Source organism: Meriones unguiculatus, chromosome 17, assembly GCF_030254825.1.
Source record: "Meriones unguiculatus strain TT.TT164.6M chromosome 17, Bangor_MerUng_6.1, whole genome shotgun sequence".
Lineage (NCBI taxonomy): Eukaryota > Metazoa > Chordata > Mammalia > Rodentia > Muridae > Meriones > Meriones unguiculatus.
In genome coordinates this window covers 40964872-40983021 of record NC_083364.1, presented here as the reverse complement: position 1 = coordinate 40983021, position 18150 = coordinate 40964872, and the positions used below count along the sequence as shown (strand labels likewise).

The following is an 18150-nucleotide window of genomic DNA, read 5'->3' as shown; positions in this document are numbered from 1 at the left end:
TGTCTTCTCAGTTATCTAGATGTTTCCTAGTCTCTAAGGTCTCCTGTCAGTTTTCAAATCTCGAGTGTAGGCAGCCATCACTTCCGTACCACTAATTAGAGTGCAGCTCCAATACTAATTTCCTTCCACGGCATGCGGTACTCTGTATGGGGAACTGTCTTTCCTGAAGCTTGAGACCAGTCTTGGAATGCTGAGATAGGAGGATGGGGAGGCGTGAAGAAGCCATGTAGAAACTCGTTACCTAGCAACCCGACTTAACACTACAAGAGGCTGGAGGGAGACACCCTGCTCGGCTTGATAATGCAGTGAGTGTGAAACTCGGCTTGATAATGCAGTGAGTGTGAAACTCAACAGCTCCCAGTGTCGGGTGTGAGATGCCTCCGTAGGGCTTGTAGGGCTCGGTCAGTCCTGGTTGTTTACTAGAATTAGAGGGTAAGACCACTGCCTGTGACTTCAAGGTCTGCCCGGCCTGCATAGCAAGTTTTAGGTCAGCCAGGCCTACAAAGCCAGACCTTGTCTCAAAACAAAACCGATTCTATTGCTAAGACAGCACACACTTGGGTTGTGAGACAGAGAAAAACTGGAGCTGAGCTGGAAACTTCCTTCCTTATTGGGTGGCATTCAGAGCAGGAATGTATAGTGCAAGCAGCTGGGAGAGGCAGTCTTAACCCCCTGAGTCCTACCAGCTACAAAAGCAACCTTTCAGGCACTGTGTCATTTATGCAATAGCGGCATCATTGTTACGGGTACAATCAACCTCCCGGATTGGATTTGAGGCCTGCTCAATGGAGTGAGACCCACGTCTAGTGAACAATTCATTCGTGGGCAGGTCATAGGCTCAAGGTGTGTTGGGGCAAGGGAAGATGGAGGGTAAGACTTAACTAAATTGAAATAGCACAAAGTATGTTTCTACCATAGCCAAACACTCTCGGCCTTAAGAATCTTCTTTGCAATGAAGAGATCAAATGCAGACTAATGGCTGCCAAAGTGCTCAGAACAAGTGATGACTGAGTGTCTGACCCCAAACTAATTTATAACATCTTAAGGCTCAGGGATGACTACGGAAGAGGTGGTGGCAAAAATGTAGAAGCAGGAAGATAGGGCAAAAGGCTATGAAATGCCAGCTTCGAAGCATGACACAATTATGAACCCACAGTAGCTATTACTTGCCCTAGGCCAAGACTCACCCTGCTGACTTGCATGGGGTGCTAATCCTTATTGCTGAACTAGTTGTCACTGGTAACACTTGAGGAATCACTTTCAGTTTTCTACCAATTGCTGAGCCCACCATGCTCCAACAGATAGCTTTAAATGAATGGCATGCCCAGATGGTCACAGTCAGCCTTGGTTAAACTCTGGAATCCTCAAAGGAATGGGAGAGATTTGTAGGGAAGATGAAGCTAGACAGGGGAGAGGGAATCAACAGAGCTGAAGAGTTGGCATGTATTATGTGAAACTATCAAGACCAGAAAGGGGTCTTTTGATTTTAAGCAATCCCTGCCCACCTCCCAGGACACTTGACTTCTAGTTCCAATGCGCTAAGTTAATGGATTGCTGTTGGAAGAGACTGTTGTGATGGCTGGGGCAGAGCTAACCATAGACACTCCTGAATGTTTTTGCCATCTGATGTCTAGTGAGGCGTAGAGTGAGTGTCCCTCTATCACCAGCTCTAAGAAGTGGAACTGTTTTATCCAAGAAAGAATGACTTTTCTTGTCCCTTCCACTCCTAGGCCTGTTTTTGTAAAGATGTTTTTCTGCACAGTAAGGAGAGATGCACTGAGCTCCCATTTCAATTTTGAAACATTAGCTGCTTTGCAAATAGTGTCCTTCCCAGGCACTGTTTGCTTCAGCTCACAGCCAACCAAAACATTCTTCCACATTCTGGAATTCAGAACATCGGGTGCTCTGAAGAGCAGTATAAAGTGTGGATTGTCAGGAAACCCTGCTGTTAAGGTCTCAGTCCACCATGACAGGAAAGCCCTGAGCTAGGTGGAAAATGAAGGGCTCCTTTTGTCATCAAGGCTTCCTTCCTCTTCTCTGCCCAGGAGCCCAGATCCTCACATCCTCTAATATGTAGTCCTTAGGGAAATTACAGGTCCAATTCCCTTTCTCTTGTTAAGAACCCATTAGCAAGCACCTGGGGTTCCTGGAAATGCCCCTCCAGGTAAATGAGGAATCAAAGGCCTGCCCTCACCTCCTTTGTCCCCTGGGGACCAATGAACCCAGAACAAGGGATAGTCACATGGAACCATAAAATTAGGACTGTATCAGTGAAAGGTCCTGGAATAAAAACAAACTGTGACTGACCTTGGCTGAAAGATGATCCTATCAATTTCTTATTGCAGTCTGCACCCACAGGTTGGGCCATCATAGCAGAATACACTATAACTCAATTTTCTCTTGTATCTAGCTCGCACAATAAATACCCATACACACTTAATTTTTGGAGTTGTGTATTCAATAAATTCAATAAACAGATAAGCAGTGATATACCAAACACAGGCATTATAAAGATTTTTTAAAGTAAATGTATGTTTAGAATAAAATGCTGTTAAGAAAACCAGAATTGAATTCTAATAAAACAAGGCACAATGTTTAAGGCAAAATTTATGAAGAAGGTATATAAAGTTAATATACGATCATATTTTTAAATGTCCTTTGGGGGAGGAGGCACAAGAATTTAAATAGCTTAAACATTCTTTTAAAAACGTTAGCCATTATAAAGTAACATACATTTGATACAACAGGACTATCTCTTTGACAGAAACAAACTCTACTGGGTAATTATATTTGAGTTACACTTTAATTATGTATATACTTAAACAGCTATTTTTAATACACAAGACTTTAAGGACAGGAAATTAAGAAGTCAGAGCATACATAATTTGACCAAAATAAAGGTAACATCTTTTCAGCATCTTCTGGTGGTACGTGAAGCCCCTAGTGTTAGGAAAAGCTAACACTGGTTATTTAAAAAGCTTTTCCCGTTATGTTTTCGTTTCTCACCAACACAAAGTGGGCTCAGAATGCAACAAACCTTAACACAAGTCTGGACATGCCTGTTAGAAAAGTGACTAGCGGTTTAACACTGTTCTCAGGAACACCAGTGCTGACTATGTAAACTGTGAACAGTGACTCTTAACCATCCCTGTACACAGCACCAACTTGGTTATGGCTCCAATGCCAGAAAGAGCAATGCCAACTCATCCTAGCTTCCCCTCAGCTAGAGTTTTGAAAGACACAGTTTTATTCAATTTATTCATGGCCAAAAGAATAAAGTATGTTCTGGTGAATGCAGATAGTTTTCTGCATGCAAATAACCTTCATTAAGCTACTAGACTTAATACATACATACGAACCTGAACATTATATCAATCATCGAGGCTGACTGATGCTAAGGAAAAGACCAGCAGCACCCATAAAGATCACCTAAGTATTCAACTTTGTGAGTCAGTGGAATGCTTAATTCAATCCTTAGTAAATATAGATCATGAAAAATATAAGAGGAATGGAAGCTTTATATATTAAAATACCCACTTTCAACCTAGAGGAAAACTGGTGCCGAAACATGCTAGAGTTCAGAGTGACAATGTTTTCTTAGGATGGTGGAACTTCTGTTTTCCTCTGTCATAGCACAAAGTGCTTAATAAAACACTCTACAAAAGATACACCTTTCAACTGGAAGCAGGGTATTGATGGTGGGCTCAACCAACCCTTGATTCTGGAGGGCTCTGATCTCCTGGCACAGTATACTTCCGAGTCCCTCCCCAGATACCCCATACACACACAGTGAGCCCTGCTATGGAAAAAGAACCTCAGGCCCAGTCTTTCTCTTTCAGTCAAGTGCAGAAGATCACACAGCTGTTACTGATAATTTATCATATGATACTTTCTTTCCCATGCTTTGGGTTAGATGGAAGATGCAGGCACTTTCAGACCACAAACGACACTGCTATCTACTATGCTATTAAAAAGATCACACGATAATGAAAATATAAAACCACACATCATTGAGTTAATGCTACATAACATTATATGCCTAATCTGCAGCTAGTGAAGGCTAAACAAACACTTCTTTTTAAGCACTGGAAAAGGACTATGTGCTTTAGGTCACGGTGCCTAAAAGCCTACACAGTACCCTTCACTGTGTTACATGCTCAGTCTAAGTTAAAAACTCAGTATTTTGGACTAGATGAAAAACAATACTTACAACAAAATCTCTACTTTTAGATGAGAGGCAAATCATTCAGATAAAAAATAGGCACTTTAAAACTAAAAGCAGCTAAATAATCTTACATATATGTTTACTGGTAAAGTCGTTACCTACAAGCACTTACATGGAAACTTAAGAGAATAAACATGTGTTTTATATGTAAATAGCTACTACTAAATACTTGATTTGCACTTTTAAAAAAACAACGAAAAGGTAAACACTAACCCAGGCTACCTGCTTTAGCCTTCGGGTCAATGAGGAGCGACTTTCTGACTGCGGAAGAGCTAGGCTGGAAGAAAGCCTACAGCTTGCTGGCTCTCCTTTATGAGGAGGGATATGAACAGCCTTCTGGCAGCAGGAACCAATAGAGTAACTAATAATAACAATGATAAAAGAATTTAGTGGCAAGGTTTTTAGACAGTAGTAGTAGGCCACTTGGTAAGTCAAATGTAAAACAAGTCATTTTTTTACAGGGCTTCATTGGCTCAGGGACTTCCCTGGGTACCTATGACTTTTCTTTCCCTGTTTTTTTGTGAGTTTTAAAGACTTGTTTCAGTTAATATTCCAGCAAACAGCCTTTTCTAGACACTTCATTTCAACCCACTATTTACAGTGTCTGTTAGCACACTACAGCAGCATGCTGCAGCGAGGGTTGCCTTTTTTATTTACATCACCCCAGAATTTCTTATATACCAAGGACAATTTACAATTCATGCCTATTTTTAATATTGGTAACAAAATTTAAATATCAAGATTTTTTTAGACCAAGAGGCACCTTTGGCACATTTTTAAGTAAAATATTGAGTATGGTACATGGTAATCCCAGCAATTGGGAAGCTGAGGCAAGAGCATCATCACAAGCAAGCCAGACGAGGCTACATAGCAAGTTCACGGCTAGCCTGGGCTACACAGCCAGGCCCTGTCTCAGAGAATAAAATAACTATTATGACAATTAGACCTTGCTAACTCTGAAACTCTAGTTCATTGGCTAGATAAACATGTGACTCACAACTGGTGAGACAAATTAGGGTTTAAAATGTAGTCTGCTCACTTCAGAAGATGACCATCTTATTTCTGGATGGCTAATTCCTATCTCACAAAGTTGATGTCTAATCATCAGTTTAAAGAAAGGAAAAGTATGACAAAGAAACAAGAAAAATTTTAGAAATCACTGGCAGTTTTTGTAAAACTTAAGGCCAAAGATGGGTTTTAACAAAATATAAAGCAGCTAACAATGCAGACTTCAAAAAGCGGCCCGTGCCAGGCGTTGACTATGGCTAGCTCAGCACGCACTAGGCCCTGGGTCTATCCTCAGCATTCCTACCCCACACTGCACTTGTACACGGCTCACAGACTTCAACTACACATATAAAGAACCACAAGAAACACTTTGTTGAAAGAACATCACAGGATACATCTATATGGCACAGGCTAGAAACATCTCTGGCTGAAATATTTACATCCATGAAAGAGGAAACAATATACCCTCTTTCTAGGAGGCTGGAAATGGTAAAATGCCCTATTTACACGGCTATTTACAGGAAATTCCTAAAAGACTACTTAAGCTATTACTTAGTCAAGATGACTGTCAATCAAGACAGTAGAAGTATTTAATCCAGAAGAATAGGGTCCCATTAATTTGAGCATTTTCCATGAAAACACTCAATGTTGTTTAACTAAAGCGATTTAATTACAAAGCATCTGCAAGCCACCTCTGCTTTTCCTCTCCCTGCAGTGTGCAGCTTATAGTTGCTTGCTTGGTGAAATACGACTATAACTTTTATCACACAGGTACATTAGCAGTAGAAACATCACTTCTATAAACACAGCAAGAACATTTCTAAATCAAAAAAAAAGAAAAAAGAAAAAATACTAATCTTACTACACTATTCCGAGGAAAAGGTAAGGGGACTCACTATAGCAGCGTTTCACAACTGCAGCCACGAAACTCTCGTGTTTCATGACGTAACACAAACACACATACAAACCCTGAATTACCCTATAATCTACTAATATAATCTACTAAAATAAAAATTATACAAAAAACATGCAAATATTCTTAGAATACAGTTGGCTTCTAATAAAGCACTCTTTAAGCGATCACCTGATGCCCTAATGCAATCTGAAACTATTTTTTACTACCTACCAACTAGCCTTCAGGTTATTACAGGTTGGTTTATCATCAATAGTAAGTTATACATTTTCTAATGCTAGCATATCATTTTAATATTACATAATCAAGTTAATCTGTTAATTTCCAATGACAATAATTTCTTAGCATTTTTCTCCCGCACTTTAAGGATAAGCATATTTAATGTTTTCTCAATACATTTTTGGTGTTCACTGTTCTATGAACTACTCTCATGTGGATGAACATAGTGGGCTCTGCTGACTCTCTTCATTGTCGTGTATTTAGTGGTAGTTTTTAACAGGTAGGAGTTTTGGTTTAGTAAACTGGTACAAAGGAGGTTAAAATCCACCCCTCCCACTTTGAGACAAGTTTTCATGTAAGTAGCCCGGGCTGGCCTCAAATCCACTATGGAGCCTAGGTTAGCTTTGAACTCTTGGTCTTCTGCCTCTGCCTCCCTAGTGCTGGCCTGGAGATGTGCGCAGCATGCTCACCTTTGCCACATTTAGCCCAATGTCGTAAAGCAGCTATTTTTAGATTATTTCTCATCGAGGTTTTTCTGTCAAAACTATTATTGTGTCTTTTGGTGAATAGAGACGGTAGCCTCCCATTAAGTGTAAAAGCTTAGAAGAGATCTTTGCAGTTAACAAAAACGAGGCTAAGCTGGCCACAGAGGCAGGCGGTAGCACACACCTGTAATGCCAGTACTAAGAAGGGAGTGAGAAGGCAGGCGTATCTCTGAGTTCCTGGCCCACAGAGCTCAGGTTGTTGACCTAGTTGGTTAATGCTTATTTCCAAGTGCTTTGCATAGTGTCAGGCTGTAGGTTGCTCTGAAATCATTTCTAGAATAAGCGTCTATATTCTTACTAGCATTAAGGCACTATAACACATCACTGCTAGATTGTATAAAGTTGTAACAATCACACAGAACAAGAACTGGTTTAAACATTCCATTGTAAAGTTGGGAGTCCTTACTGTCCAGTCAGGTGGTCAGAAAGTGCAGGGCTAACACAGGAAAAGCTCATTTTAGTTATGGTATAGTGTTGCACATAAGCCAGGACAACCTGGTAACACAACTGTGATGACCTCTTACTTCACTCAACTCAGCTGTCCCCGGTGACACCATGTCTGGCTGATTATATGACTATTCTTCAGAAGGAGTATTCTGGTAGTGTTTCTTCAAAGACTTAGGTGAAAACTGTGACCAATCAGCTGAATTTTGAAATGACATTCAGAATAATTTATATTCAAAGAACCTAAACATGGAACTGGACTCATTTCTGTTGAATGCGTGGATTGAGTGCAAAACCTTTCAAACCGTCACAACTCTCACATGGACATTCAGGATGAAAACACCAAGGATTCCAATCAACCTCAAGCTCCATTTTCCTTTTTACTCATCTTTGCTCAGTTTTAGTATTTATCAACACCACTGCCGTTCAGCCAAGAAGAACTTTCTGCATTCTGTGTGCAGCAACACTGGCTTCATCTTCTGAGTCAGACTCACTCTGTGATGTGGAGCTGTGTGAGGCAGAGCTGCAGGGGGAAGAGCATTCTGGAGAACACAAATAGTGCATGAGGGGGAGGCGATACTTCCCACAGAAGTCCACAAACTTAATTTGTCTGACACAGCAGTCAAAATAGACTCCTAGAGGGAAGATGAATATATGATGTCAGTAAAAGCAAAGAGCCATAGTTTTTTTTTAAACTCCTTTCCAAAATTCTGGAGAAATACTACATACAAACTTCTCTCTTTGGGAATCTCAAGCAGGAGTATTAGAGCAGTTCCTTCTAATAGCACAGTGTAGAGAGATAAAGGACAGATATCCCATGTGGCAATATGACTGCTAACAGGCGGCCGTGATGGCTGACAAGATGGCTCAACAGATAATGGAGCTTCTGCCAAGCCTGCCAACCTAAGTGTGATTCCAGAACCTATGCGGGAAAGAGGAAAGAACTGACTCCTACAAGCTTCCTTGTACGCCGTGACACAACCATTCATATTCTCATTCATTCATTCTCCCTCTCTAAATATAAATAAACAATGAAAACAAGAAAAAGGGCAAGACAATATATATGAAAGGTGCCAGCAGAATAAGAACAGGACACCTGTTTATTTTGCATATTTTCTCTGTCTGACAGAGATGACAGGATATGTCAAGTGCCCTTATTCTGCATCCCCTCCTCAGTTACCAGCACTGTCCTACAGTCAGAAGACTAAATAAACACTTCCTTTAGTTAGTAATTACCATACAAGAATTTACAGAGAGGAAAACAGCTGTTAATATCCATTTTTGTCTTTTGGGAGGGCAACATCTATTATAGCCCAGGTTGCCCATAAAACTCTAGCTTGGTCTTGAACTCCTGATCCTACTACCTCCATGTCTCCAAGGGCTTAGGATAACACATGTGCGCCATCACTAAGAAACAAAATTTTGTCTTACATTTATGCAGGTTCTAATCTCTGGGCTGCAAACCTGATGATCTCATTTAGTTCACACAAAAGCAAATACACCCTGATAGATGAAAACAGCTATTTCCCTCGTTTGTTTCCAGAAGATGATGGATTCTGGGCATATGAGATTTCCGCAGGAAGCCCTGCTGTGAACACTGCCTCTTACAGTCTCCACACCCTAGCTCTCAACAGTGCCCTGCCCCGCCACAGCCGCCTCAAAACACAGGCCCTCGGAGAAGGCCTAGCATGCCCCGCTGACAGTGCAGCGCCGCTTGCTTCAGAGAGGGAGTGGCCAAACCAGCTCAGAGAACGCGGTCTTTTAAACCCAGTCTTTTCATCTTGTGTTTTCCCCCTTTACCTGTATACCAATCTCAAGATGAGACTTTCTGAAAACAATCTTACTTTTTGTTTCCTTCCAATTTGCCATCTTATTTTTATCAAAATGTTCCAAGATAGAATAAATTTTCCAGGGTGAAAATTCCTTCTATTTAAAGCCAAAATTAGTATGAAAATAATTTTTAAGAGGGAAGGAGACTCAGGGGGGGCAAATACATTACTATCTAGTAACTGCCTTTTTGTGAAAGAAGCTTCAGCTAATTAAAATAATACAACATCAAATTTTTAAAATAGCTAAGTGAGTGAAGAAAGCCAACACCAGATTCACTTACCACCACACTTTGGATTTGGGCAGTTGCTGGCTGAACCCAAGTACCTAAGAAGATTCCCAGGAAGATCATAGGGAGTGTAAGAAATACTTCGGATCTTAATGGTCCTTGCAGCCAATTCCAGAAGAGTTGGAGGATCATAGGTCAAATCTCTAACAAAACGCACAACCAGTGGATTTCCCCGCAAACTCAACTCTTCCAGATGAATAAGGTTGAGGATCTCTCGAGGCAGGTATGTCAGCAAGTTATTGTGGAGACTGAGGGAACGAAGTGAATGCAACCTGGAGTGAAGGCAATGCAGAAACCAAAGGCAATGGGTGAGTGAAAGAGTAGGAAGTTACATTTACATACACTCCATATGTACACAAACGAGTCTACATTTATACATACAGGGTCTGAGCTTCCCACATGAATTAACAATTAGGATAAAGGAAAAATTAGAAGTGTCTAAAACCAGCTCCAAATAGTTTTAAAAATGCTAAAGACTTTCCCTCTGGGATCTTAAGAATTCTGAAACATTTACAAAGTATTCTGTTGTTCTAGCTGGAGATAAACAATAGATTTAAAGACCTTGGAGGGGAAACATATTTTATCACTTATACACTAAAAAAGATTTCAGTATGCTATGAATAATGATCCTTTTTATTACAAGGCCTTATCAGGGCAGGAGTGCTTAACACCAGACACAAACTGCCAACTTCCACAAGACCTGAGGAAAGCTATGCCAAATTGCTACTCTATTCTTTCTTTTCTTCCCCCCTTTGTTTTATTTCCTTCTTTCATTCCTTGTTTTAGTTACAAGAAGAAAGCTAGTGGTTGGGTCAGTCAGTAAAGCCTGTATCTTGTATGTACAAGGACTGAGATCAATCAAGAAATGCCAGTAAAAAAGGTGTCAGCTGTGGTGCACACTTATAATCTCAGCATTGGGGAGGCAGTTCCCTGGGGCCTTCTGGGCAGCCAGTCTAGCCTACTGGTGAACTTCAAGCCAATGAGAAACCCCATCTCAAAGGAAATGAATGGCAGCCAGTCATTACCTGGCCTCCGCAAGCAAGTGCACATAAGCAGACATCATGCATACCTGTGCTTACCTGCTTGCGTGTGTGCACACGCACAAACAGCAAGCTGAGTAAATATTTTGAGGCATAAACCAGAGCACTTGAAAGTAAATGAAAAGTCAAACGTGGTGACACTCAGCACTCAGGGAGGCAGAGGCAGGCAAATCTCTGTGAGTTTGAGGTCAGCCTGGTCTACAAAGTGAATCCAGGACAGCCAAGGCTACACAGAGAAACCCTGTCTTGGGGGAACAAAGGAAAACTGGAAATCACTCAATTTATAACAAACTGAAGAGCTTAAGCTTTTCCTGTCTCAGCTTCCCTAGTGCTGAGATTATCAGGATACCCTTAATTCTCTTCAGTGACTCCTACCCACAGATGTGTCTGTTAAGTTGAGACTACTCACTGTGAAAGCTGAGGAGGCACACTTTGGATTTTGTTGTCACACAACACCAAGTAATTCAGAGAAGGGAGATTTGCTAATTCTGGTGGGATCTCCTTAATGAAGTTTCCTCCAAGGTATAAACATTCTAAACTGAAAAAGCAAATTAAAAAAAAAAAAAGTAAATACAAGCTGGTCAAGGGAGTCCATTGTCTCTACTATATTTGACACATTTCATCTACTCATTCGCCAATGTCTTACTCAGGATCTGCTATGTGCTAGGCAGGCTCCAGAAAAGAGAATGTAATCCCCAAGGAGCTTATCCCGTATCTCAACTACTTTAGTTTTTCATATGTATTGCAAGAATTTGTACTGGCTTTTTAAGGAACAATTTAAAAGCTTTAGTTTTGCCATTTGCCTTCTTACTGGATGCTAGTCTCCTATATAATCACAGCATTCCTTTCAGATTTCTGTCACTTTTTGCTCCCCATAGTCAAAAGCTACACTGAGGAGTCATCCAAGTTTCTGACTCCTAAAAACTTCCTGTTGGAGTGTTACTCAATTCATTCTAAGTATTTCTCTTTGTTCCTATTTTGCTTTGAAATCCACTTCCCTTGATTATCAATACTGCTTCCAGCTTTTGTTGTTGCTGTGAGCATTTGTTTCATTCAATTCTACCACTTACTGGTCTAAAGCATTACAAGTTGTTATGGCCATCTGTAACGCTCCTATGTGTTCATATTGAGAATGCCTGGTTCCCAGATGGTGGAAATGGGTCACTAGTAGCAGTCGGTAATGGTCACACTCAGTCCCTCGTCCTTGCCACCTACCACTGAATAATCAACTTCTGCCACACATTCCTCCCTGGACTGAGCTGCTTCCCATGCCTTCCAACCACAAGGCTGAAACTGTCACTTCTTTCATCAAGTTACTTCATCAGGAATTTTGTTACAGCGAAGCCAAAGCAATAATCAAGGCAACTACTATGTAATTAACAGGCAGGTAGGAATACAGAGCAGGTAAGGATAATAAAGGAGACCAGGGAGCAGGGTGGGCCCTCCCACATCAATCATCAATTAAGAAAATGCAGGCCAGGCCAGTTATTTTCTCAATTGAGATTCCCTCTTCCCAAATAATTCTATCTGTGTCAAGTTGACATAAAACTACCCAGCAGAATACCCCAGCTGGAAATAGGTGCTTCCTCCCCCATGAGTTGTGGTCAACAGGGTCCCAGAGACCCCTATTTAGGCTAATATTACAGGCTATTGTTGTTGCTTTTGATTATCCTCCAGATCTTGATGGTAAGAGTATATTGCTGAAGACATTATATATTTGAATCATAAAACATGGAGAAATCAAATGGGTACTGACCTAGAAGCTTCATCTCTATTGTCTATACCCGAGGAGAAAAGTAACCATCAATTTCACCCACTTGTGAACTCAAGCTACAGTAACTGGTCTGGCAAGATACACCCACTGATGCAACTGTAGTATGAATGTTACAGGAATAACCAACCACTTTCTGACTGGATTAAGGCCTCTTCCATAAAATGGAGCCCATATTTGGCATTGTTAATGGGGGCAAAAAACAAAACAAAACACAAAAACCCTATAGTGAGGTATGTCATAGGCCCTAGGGGAACTCACTAAATTAAACTGACATACTATAAATGAAAGACTTACTGCTATACACAGATCAGTGCATCTCTCAATCATCATCAGAGAAGCTTCTTGAAGTAGAGAGCAATTACTACAGAGACCCACAACTGACTGACATGCTGAGGATAAGAGACTGAGGAGTGTTCAGCCCTAAATGGGACATCTACTTCACATCCGTATACCCAAGGCTCAGAGATCTTCAAGTAAGAGGGGTTCAAAGGCTCTTTAGAGCCAGAGGTGGTGGATAACTTCAAGGAAGCGTATTTTCTAGACACAAGAAGACCATTGCACATACTAACTTACATGCAAAAGACCTGTGCAAGCTTAATCCACACAAAGTCCCAGCATGGAGTGGAAGAGGTGGATACAAAGTCCCACCATTAACTGAGGAATTAGTCAAGCATTTGATAGCTGCTAGGAGGGGGAGACTCAGTTTCTTTAATGGTGTAACTCTCCAATAGCTCAACCACATTCCAGCAGGCCCAACAACTAAGAGTAGCCAGGCAACACAAATATTGAACCTGGCGGGTTTAAAACAAAACAAAAAACGGAGAGAGAACTTGGAAGTTGGGTGGGTAGAGGTATGAGTGAACCTAGGAGTGTGGTGTGTGTGTGTGTGTGTGTGTGAGAGAGAGAGAGAGAGAGAGAGAGAGAGAATATGAATCATCAAAATACATTGTATGAAATTAAAGGAAGTCAATACAGGGAAACTGACACCCACAAATCCAATGTATGATTCTAAATGGGGAGGGAGTTTTTATTTAACTTTTAGCACATTCTCCTACTTAGCATCTTGTTGAGTTAACCTCTTTCCTATGCTATCTACTGTGGACTAGCTTTAACGTTCCTGGAATTTTTAGCTTTGTTTTTGTCACAATTCTTACATATTTATTTTTGAAAACCACATTAAACAGACATCAAGAGAAGGTCACCAAAAAAGAAGACATCGCTTTATTAAAAAACACGGTGAGAAAAGGATCCAAGAAACTCACATTTTTAGAAACCTTTTTAGAAATCTTTTTTTAATTAAAAAATTTGCCACTAAGGGAAGAATTGACAAGCAGAGTGAAGAAAACTCCTCTCAGACGCCCTGGAAACCTGGAGAGGCCAATGACATGTTAAACTAAACTCTTTTTCTTTCCTTGGAATGGTGACAGGTGGAAAAAGGAGGGGTATTCTGTTGGCCTGTGTAATTTTTTTAAAACTGTTTTTCTTAACAGTTCTTTAAACGGAGAGAATCTTCATGTGCCAAGATACTAGACTTGGCCTAAGAAGTGGCTCTTGCCTAGCATGTAGAAGGTCATTTGGTCTGCCCATCGCACCAGGAAGGGAGGAGGAGAGGAGAGAGCAGCAAAAAGTAAATGTCAGGTTTGAGAATTTACAGATTTTGGAAGAACATGATGTTCAAGAGCTGCTGGAGGGTCCCAGTAACACCGCCTCTCCATTTTACCACGTTAATGCACTATTTCAGAATATTTAGCAGTCTCTGAGAACTCAACCACCAAGCTCTCACTTGTGGCCATGATGTGGCCTCAAGCAACTCAATTCACAAGAAATCTCAGCTTCCTCATCCATGAAAAGAAGGAAATGAACTAGGTCATGGTCAAAGCTGCTCCTTTCTCTAGGAGCACAATTCTGCAATGACCCTTCTGGCCTACATCCAAGCAGAATCTATTCTCTAAACCCTTGCTGATTCCTATCAGTGGAGAAATAAAACAGGCCGAACAACAACCATGGTGCAAAAAGTCCCACAATATATCAACTCTTAAGACATAATGACTAAAAGCACTGAGTAGCAGTTGTCAGGCCAGAAAATCACGTCAACCAGGGCCTGAACCAATCCTCTGGATCACATATTCAACAGAACAGAAGCCTGGAGACTCAAGTCCCAGCCCTACTTGGCATGTGTGCAAAACTCATGGGTCTGGCATCAGAGACCCCAGATGTCAAATCCAGTCCCACAACTTAATGGGTCTGAGATCTTGAGACTCCATTTCTCTGACCTCTATTTCTTCCTCTAAAAACAGAGAGTACCCCAACTTAGAATCACAGACAATGTCAGAGCACCTACAACAGGGCCTACCGCACTGCACACTTTAAAGTTTTCCATACATGGAATTTTGCTTACTTCTCTTTTGCCATGTCTCCCTGGGTTCCTCTTAATATACTGGGATTGAAATGAAAAGGTTGAATTACATTATTAAATTGGAGTGTGAAATGTCAGACACATCAAGTACATTATTAACATTTAAGGGTGAAAGGAACCAAAGCCTGTTGAGTTAACAGAACTCTCCCAACTTTTCCTAGCACTCCGGCTGCAGGCTACCATCACTTCTATTCTAACACAACAGCCTCCTAAGCAGCCTCAAAGCCCCTTCATCTATAGCCTCTGCCCAAGCTGCAGGAACAAGGCACGTGAAGGCATCCACACTCTATGGAAGCACATGGGACACAGCCTAAGCAGCCCCGATTTTTATCTGCTCCTGCCACTTTCTAGGACAATGCTCATCTTTCAGCAGCTTGGTAATTACTCTCCTTTTTACTCGGACTGGTCCCAACAGCTCACACTCTCATTAATCTCCACCGTTAGTTACTTCCTTCAAAAGCCTGTCTCAAAAGAACTTACTCAAAGGCACTTAGGTCAGATCCTTGTTGTTTCTGTCTCAAGGTGTTCTCCTCAGAACGGAGGAAAATGCTGGACACATGGAGTACTCTTAACACATCTATTAGCAAGTTAGGGGACACTGTGTTCAGATGCCTCATTTTGCAAAGAGGACATGTTAAGTGGCCTGCCTAAGGCTGAGATGTGAGGAAAAGTTTTTATACCAGCATCAGTGTTCTCCCTGTTAACTCAAAGGTTCTCCCAGCTCCACATTCTTTTATCTTGGCTAATCCAATAAAGAGGCTGAAAATATTTAACAAATGAAGAGATTTTGGTTGCTGTTTTACTTCCAACACCCCTTCAGGGTACCTTAGGGAACTTTTAGTATCCTTTTACTGTGTACCTTCTCACTGCATTCCTGAATAACCTACTAGGTGAGGTCGACAATTCCTGTAAAGAAGGAATTATGCTCAATAAAATAAATGCAATGGTGGTAGTTACGGCAAGTGAGATACAGTGTGGCTCGGCTCTAGTTGTCCAGGGAACCGTAAAGAGAGGAACCACAGGAAAGACTCCTAAGATTATGAAGTGTCACTAGCTCCCCAAGGTCAAAGGAAGCGCACCCAATCCCACCCAAGCCCCATTTAGTGAGCGACGAGCTGCCTTTTGGGAGTGCAAAACTCACTAACTCCACAAACGCTGCTTTGGGTATCGCTAAAGAGGAGAGAGCTGGAAATGGAGCGAAACAAGGGAGTAGGTCAGAGCACCTCCTACGCCACGTTAAAGGGCAAGCACTTCGATACAAAGGCACGGAGAAGCTTTCCAGGAAGACATCCACCATCTCTGTTCCCCCTTGGCTCCCTCTCTAGACTCAAGCATAGCCAAGCGGGGCTTAGAGGCACAGAATTTGGGAGGCCGAGGCAGGGGGATCTCCGCGAGTTCGAAGACAGCCTCGTCTACACAATACATTCCAGAGCTCCCGGGGGGGTGGGGTGGGGTGGGGTGGGGACGACTCCCTCGACGATCGGCGCAGACCAAACACAGCGCCGAAGCCACGACCCGCTCCACCTCAGTTACAGGCTACCGCTGGCGATGGCCCAGAGGCAGCCCTCGCCCGCCCCCGACCTGCGGCCACGGCGGAGCTCGGGCCACCGCCCCGTCTTCTCCCCCACCCCCACCCCGCAGCCACTTCACCTCCGCAGGTTCTCGATCTCGGCGGGGATGCTCTGCAGCTGGTTGCCGCCCAGGCTGAGGGTCTGCAGCGCGCGCAGCTCCAGCAGCGAGGGGGGGACCTCCTGGAAGCAGTTGCCGCTGAGGTTGAGCACCTGGAGGCTGCGGCAGAGCGGCGAGCGGGCCAGGCCCTTGGGCAGCGAGCCGGGGCCGCCGAGGCGGTTGTTCCTGGCCAGCAGGGTGCGCAGGCCGCTCAGCCCCAGCAGCTCGGGCCCCAGGGCCGTGAGCGAGTTGCCGCTCACGTCCAGGAGCTGGAGGTGCGGGAAGCCGCTCGCCAGCGCCCGCGGCAGCGACGTCAGGCGGTTGTAGGGCAGCAGCAGCCGCTGCAGCGCCTCCCGCGCGCCGCGCCGCTCCTCGGCGCGCGCCTCCAGCTCCGACTCCAGCGCCTCGGCCGACACGCTGAGGCGGGACCAGTTGAGCTCGGCCTCCCCGATCGCGGCCTCCTCCATGGCCGCCGGATCGACCCGAGGCAGGGAGAGGCGAGGAGGAGAGGCGGCGCGAGGCGAGGGGAGGCGGCTCGCCCCGGAAACCCGAAGGCCGGGCGCTGCGTCGGAAGTGGCGCGGGGCGCGGGGCGGCGAGGCCGCTCACCCCGCGCCGAGTCACGCGACGGCCGGCGCCCGGCGCGGGGTGCGCGCGCCGCTCGGGGGCGGGGCCTCCGCCTCACGTGGCCCGCGGCGCGGCCTCCGCGCCGAGGTTTGACGCTTCTCGGGACCCGTCGGAGGGAGCCGCCCTCGCCCGCCCGGGCGCACGGAGGGGCAGCCGGAGGCCTCAGGCTCTCGGGTGCGGGCCGCGCGCCTTTTATAGTCAGGGGACCCCGCGGCCTCGGCCGCCTGAGTAAACAGCTCCCGGCTGACGGGCCCGCCCCTGGCCCTGCGCGTCACGGGGCACCGCCCTCCGGGCCAGCCCCGCCCACTGGTGCGGGACCCGGACGGCGCAGCCACGGCCGGAGCTTAGCTGGAGACGCCTCTGGTTAATCATCGCTCTGAAGGCTGTGACCGACGTGGCGAGGCCCAGGCTAGACCGGGCGACGCGGTGTATAACAAAGCCCTCTTGCAAGCTAAGGCCAAAGACAGATCGCAGTTGCCCGGTCGGGCAAAGCGTGCCTAAGGACCTTCGCTGCTTTCCTTTTGTCTTTTAAAGCAGCATTGTCCGCAGAGTGAGTTCTGGGACCGCCCGGGCTACGCAGAGCCACCCTGTGCAAAACAAACAACAACCGAACAAAAAAACCCAGCGCTTTTGCAAAAGTACTGTGTGTCGAATAAGAACTTCAAAGATAGACCCTACCCCACGGGCTTTGGTCTGTCCCTGTTAGTGAGTTGGGTAGAGGAGGTCCTTTGATCTGAGCTAGTTCTCAACCAAAGCATTCAGAGTCCACCGCACGTGCAAAGTAGAATTTAGTTGAGACACTTGATTCTGGCTCTAGTAATTTCAGTTAATGTATTTTCATCCTAATCCCAATTTCAGTCTTTTCTGAAATTAGATTTTGTAATTTGAAAGTCATTAATAGCAATGAGAAAAATACTTAGCTTTGTTCTTACCGAGCTTAACTACAAGAAAGTTACACGGTTGTGTGGTAATCAGTGCCGTTAAATTGCTTTCTTCCCAAAAAGAAATAATCATCTTCTGTCGTCAGTCATGTAGATGAGAAACTGCATGCTTCTTCATAGCTAAGCTTTATGATTGAGTTGTCATGGGAGGGTATAGTTTGTTAGTTTAACAGTCATGGGTGGGATTAAAATAATAAATGGGTGCCTGGCATGGTG

General features: G+C 43.9%; 1 protein-coding gene across 1 annotated transcript; it reads right to left on the bottom strand.

The window, feature by feature from the left end:
• Positions 1-2440: 2440 nt before the first annotated feature.
• Positions 2441-17116, bottom strand: Lrrc58 (leucine rich repeat containing 58). The gene is made up of 4 exons (XM_021626472.2): positions 16351-17116; positions 10920-11048; positions 9465-9742; positions 2441-7989 (listed from the first exon to the last, which is right to left on the bottom strand). The coding sequence occupies exons 1-4, from the start codon at positions 16833-16835 to the stop codon at positions 7781-7783; spliced, it is 1101 nt and encodes a 366-aa protein (XP_021482147.1). The 5' UTR covers positions 16836-17116; the 3' UTR covers positions 2441-7780.
• Between the last annotated feature and the right edge of the window lie 1034 nt (positions 17117-18150).

Excerpts from the sequence above, each read along its gene's own strand:
- Lrrc58 (XM_021626472.2), bottom strand. The coding sequence starts at position 16,835 with ATGGAGGAGGCCGCGATCGGGGAGGCCGAGCTCAACTGGTCCCGCCTC. Across the intron at positions 9,743-10,919 it reads GTGCCTCCTCAGCTTTCACA|GTTGCATTCACTTCGTTCCC; the intron begins GTGAGTAGTCTC and ends CCTTCACTCCAG. Across the intron at positions 7,990-9,464 it reads CCCAAATCCAAAGTGTGGTG|GAGTCTATTTTGACTGCTGT; the intron begins GTAAGTGAATCT and ends TCTTCCCTCTAG.